The sequence below is a fragment of the Pseudopipra pipra genome, chromosome 12 (assembly GCF_036250125.1).
Source record: "Pseudopipra pipra isolate bDixPip1 chromosome 12, bDixPip1.hap1, whole genome shotgun sequence".
Classification (NCBI taxonomy): domain Eukaryota; kingdom Metazoa; phylum Chordata; class Aves; order Passeriformes; family Pipridae; genus Pseudopipra; species Pseudopipra pipra.
In genome coordinates, this window is record NC_087560.1 from 11,469,043 (window position 1) to 11,473,882 (window position 4,840).

Genomic DNA, 4,840 nt, shown 5'->3' on the forward strand with positions numbered 1-4,840 from the left:
AATGTGGAATGGGCTGCCCAGGGAGGTGGTGGAGCCGCCGTACCTGGAAGTGTTTAAGAAGAGACTGGATGTGGCACTTGGTGCCATGGTCTGGTAGACAAGGTGGTGTGGGGTCAAAGGTTGGACTCGATGATCTCAGAGGTCTTTTCCAAACCAGTTAATTTTGTGATTTCAAGTGTCGCGTCCTTAAAACGTTGCGTGGCAGCGAAGAGCAGTGCCGCAGAAACCTCAACACTATTTACGCCAACGCGCTTTGTATCAAACCCTCACTTGGCGGACTGGCCCGTCCCATCCCCGGGCACGGCGGGGCCCGGCCGGGGGAAGCGGCGGGGCCCGGCCCGGAAGAGGCGGGATCTGTGAGCGGCTCCGGCGGCTGAGGCGCGGTGAGGGGCGATGGCGGGGGCGGCCGTGGGGGACGAGGGAAGGAGGGGGCGGCAGCCGGCACTCACTGCCCCCCTCAGCTCTGCCCGGCCTGCCGTGAGGGGAAGGGGCTCCGGCGGGAGCCCCCCTGAGGGAGCCAGTCCGCTCCGTTGCTCGGTGCTTGGCCTGAGGGGGAGGAAGGTGACGGGTGTCCCCGTTAGCGGCCCCCGCGGGATGGGTGTGATGTCAACAGCACGAACCGTGCGGGGAGCAGCGCCCGCTGCTCGGGAGAAGCTGCAGCGGGGGGTCCCCAGGGCAGCGCTACCCCCGCACCCCGAGCCGGGATAGACTCGAGGAGCGAAATTCCTTGGAGATGACAAGTAATAAAAACTAACGAGGTTAGCTCATGGCAGAAGAGAGGATGAAGTCACTGGGCATCCTGCAGGAATAACTCCTACACCTGGTGCAGGGAGGGGTGCGCTGCGTCATTGGTGGAGGGGGGGCTGCAGATGGGTTTGGAGGCAGCAGCCCCTGCACTGTCCTGGCGAGAGGGCAGTTCGGTCCGCAGGACTACGGTGCTGATTCCCTGTAAACCCCTCACTTACCTTATACTCGAGCTGCTCGTGGGTACAGTGGAAAGAAGCCCAAAACGGGGCTTGGTCAGTGAGGGTACATATTTTACCTCTTGGGGTCTAGGAGAAAAGAGTTTCATCCTTCCTTCCTTCTTTCCTTTCCTTCCAGTTTGCAAAGTGAATAGCGGTCCTGTCAGCAAATCTTTGGGAGACAGCAGAAGAGCTTAATCAGGAAGTCTACAGGCAAAGGCTTTAAATACTCTAAATTACCTGGGGTCATTAAAACAGTGGGCGTAGAGCTCATTCTGTGTCTGCTATTAGGGCCAGATTTCTTCTGATGGCCAGTACCAGATAGCACCAATGTCCGAAGAGCAAATGCACATATATAAAAATAGGGAAACTAAGGCCTTAAACACAAATTGCATTAGAGAGGCATATTATGAGGTAATTTCACATCCTCTTAGGTGCTGTCCTTTCCCTGAATCAAGTTATTAACACATAAATTATTGCAAACCTAATTATTTTGCTTACCTTCTATGTGTATTTGTAGGCTTTCCAAGATACCTTACCTTAGCAAACTTTTCAAGCTGATCGTAGTAATGTTTTTCCTGTCAAAAGTGGATTAGGAGTAGTTGTGGAGTGTGTTCTGAAGAAATACTTTTTGCTATTAATCATATCTGGTGTTTGCCCAAAAATCAGCAGCTGCATTAATCTAAATGTAACTTTTCATTGTGCTTTGTTTTCATTAAGTGGATTTTGGTAGCTATTACAATGAGAGTCATCATACATTGCTAAAGCCACTTCTGTTGTGTTCACATTTAAAGTTTTCAGAATGACTTCCTTGGCTGACATGCCCCCGAATTATGAAACGATGTTTGCTCATCGATTCACATCAGAAGATAAAGAATACCAAGAATACCTGAAACGCCCTGCAGACCCCCCTCCCATAGTTGAAGAATGGAGAAACAGATCTGGTGGCAACCAGAGAAACAGAGATCGGTACTGATTTTTTTTTTTAAAATCTTGGTAGTTTCACGAGTATATAGTTAAATGATTATTTATTTCAGAAGAAATCTAGGAATCTGTCCTGTTAATAGAAGTATCTTGTTACTTCACGGGCAACTATGCTTAAGAGAAATAATCTTCTCTGAAAAGTGTGGAGGTATTATATTTTCTGTGTACTGATAGACAAAATTTTTGCATTGTGTATTAAAGTACTAAATAATTTGATTTTCAGTAAAAAATGAACTGGAACCACTGAACCCATTGCCCTGGGGTTTGTTACTGCTCAGCCAGGAACATTTTTCCAGGAAAGATGGGAGTTCTGCAAAACTAAGCAGACTATCTTCTCTTGGATGATAACTGGAAGTAAAATGTGCAAAGGAACAAGCTAATAGTGTGAATTCTGGACAGCTAGCAACAGATAAACATTTAATTTATAACCTAAATATTTGCTGTACTTTGTAAGATTAGCCTGTGGTTCTTTTATCTAGTAAAAACGACTGTAAAATCAATCATCCAATCTGTCTAGCAAGTACAATGTTACCTGCCAAAGCAAAATACTTTGAATTATTTATTCAGGATGTAGTCACAGCTTTTTATTGAATTTTGCACAGTTACATCTGACGTTTGAGCGACTGAAAAACAACAATTACAGCATATAGTACATGTGGTAATATTAACACCAGCCTTTAATATAAAGTAGTTAAACTCAGCCCATCTAACAATTGGGAAGACTTCTTAGCTCAATATCTAAAAAGGATTTGTGCCTTATCTGAAGAAAAGGAGGACAACATTTTAACTTTTTCTCACCTTAGAAGCTTCTAATTAAGTTAAACACAGAATCAGATTCTATTAAAAAGAAGGTGATTAGAAAAAGGTGATTGTTTCAGGAAATATTCTTAGAAAACTCTGTGGCTCTTTGAACTCTTACATCTACACTGTGGCCATAAAGTTGTCCTTATGCAAATGTTGTTTGTGTACATCACACCATTTGCAAACAAAACAACTGTGGGCCAGCTCAAGTGTTAATAGGAATTGAGATACAGTTGAAAAGCCAAAATTTAGACTGAACAATGGCTAAGTACCACTGAGAAGGTACAGTGTCTTGAGTATGGAAATCTGCAGGAGACTGTGCTGGTGGTATTTTAGCGGTCGCACGCATCTTAGGGAATGTGCAGATCTCTGTGCTTGTTGTACTTAAGCCTGCTTTGGTAAAGCTTTCAACCATGAAGGTACTGGATGGAACGTGGCTTTGATACATCTACAGATGGACCTCCTGGTTGAGTTTACATATATGGTCTGTTTGAGTCTCTGTTCAAACTTGCAGCAGTTCACCTAATGCCTGTGAGTACTTTGTATTAGGAAAGAGACTGTCCTTAGCAAACAGGGTATTAAGTAAGAAATTCATGACTGATCTCAGATGAATGTAGATGTGTTTTCATGAATTTGTCATAGATAAGTATTTGAGTGTATTACCATTTACATGACAGTTTCAATGAAAACTGTAAAATATAAGAGTTCATTATCATTCATCTCTTTAAAACTTCACAGTTTATGTCAGAACTCTATATTTCTTTTCATTGCAGGTTTCAAGATGGCAGATATTTCAGAGGGGACAGGTACAACTGGCACGGTGACTACAGATCTAATCAGAGGCCAGAAAGAGGTTGGGGTAATAACTACCAGCAGCACAGACAAGGACAATACGGCTCATCCCACTACGGACAATATGGCTACAACTCCTACAACCCAGGACCTCGCTACCATCCCTACTGATGGACCTGGGGATTGAAAGTCCAGTAATGCTATGTAATAAATTCAGTTAGCTTTCAGTTTTTTTATTTTTCCACAGTTTTACAGATAACTGAAGAATCAGTCCGTTGCTGTTTCTCTGTAGTGTGAAATGAAAAAGGGAATGCCTGTTACGAATAATAAAAGCGTATTATACAGAGTTTGTTTAGAGTCTGTAGATTTTAGATTAAATTTCTATCTTGTCCTTTTGTCTGAATATGTACTAGTACACACCTTTTGTTCCACCACTGAGATTTCTGTCAGATTTTAGAAAACAAAACAGGGGAGGATAGCTGTGGTTTGTGTGCAGCCTGTAGTAGTGGCACATTGCCTTAAGATAGTTCTTTTTGAAAATAACTTTTGTCTTTCTGTGGAGAGAAATTCTTAGTTTGGCTTTTGATGGTGAGAAAAGTTTAGTTTGGTTTCACATGCCTTAAAACTGAGAAGAGAGATCCTATTACAGATATATTTTCTGGGGTCAGCATAGTGTCTGTTTACTCAATGGCTTCAATTCATTTGCAGAATTCCTCTTAAATGTGGTCTGAAAGTTGGAATAAAAATAAGTAGTTAAATATGGATCTTCTTGTTGTAGCAGTTCAGTGATATATAAGTTTACCTCAGAAGTGGTATCAGATTAATCTGTGTGATCTTAAATAAGTTTGGTATGTACGTGACACATTTTGGAATTCCCATTTTAGTAAACCTGTAAAAATTGACAATATTGTAGTTTGTATAAAATACTTTGTGCATGTTATAGTACTGCTCTGTACTTTTACCTGCATGAGAAAATAGCATAAGCAGAGCAGAGTGTTATTCACTTCCTAGAATTTAAGATTTATGGGGGTTTTTTTAAGTATTCACACAATAAAGGTATAGTTCACATGTAAGGATGTTTCTGAATATTTCTGAAGCCTATTTTTCAACCATTGTCACCTTGGCCAACAGCTGCACAAGGCGCTGTACTGACAGATAAGTGTTAATACTGGGCAGCTGTGGGTTTAACGTAGAAGAATGGCCTACTCAGCTGCAATCAGGAGGATGAGACACACTGTGATTAATTAGAAGTCTGGAGTGTTAATCCACTATCTTACATGCTGCTATAATAGGGTCAGAGT

At 42.3% G+C, this 4,840-nt stretch overlaps 1 protein-coding gene across 8 annotated transcripts; it reads left to right on the plus strand.

Moving 5' to 3' along the window:
• Nucleotides 1–247: 247 nt before the first annotated feature.
• RAMAC (RNA guanine-7 methyltransferase activating subunit) lies at nt 248–4,612 on the plus strand. 8 transcript variants are annotated; one of them, XM_064668918.1, is made up of 4 exons: nt 323–383; nt 1,102–1,219; nt 1,757–1,931; nt 3,521–4,612. In XM_064668918.1, exons 3-4 carry the CDS (start codon nt 1,765–1,767, stop codon nt 3,708–3,710), a joined length of 357 nt encoding a protein of 118 aa, XP_064524988.1. In that variant the 5' UTR covers nt 323–383; nt 1,102–1,219; nt 1,757–1,764; the 3' UTR covers nt 3,711–4,612. The 8 variants fall into 8 exon arrangements, with proteins under 8 accessions (XP_064524992.1, XP_064524988.1, XP_064524985.1 ...); XM_064668915.1 differs by having other exon boundaries at nt 324–383; nt 1,102–1,376; XM_064668919.1 differs by having other exon boundaries at nt 368–383; nt 1,102–1,175.
• The last annotated feature ends 228 nt before the right edge of the window (nt 4,613–4,840 follow it).

Coding starts and splice junctions, on each gene's coding strand:
- RAMAC (XM_064668922.1), top strand. CDS start 1,765: ATGACTTCCTTGGCTGACATGCCCCCGAATTATGAAACGATGTTTGCT. Junction 1,932..3,520: donor AACCAGAGAAACAGAGATCG/GTACTGATTTTT, acceptor TTTTCATTGCAG/GTTTCAAGATGGCAGATATT.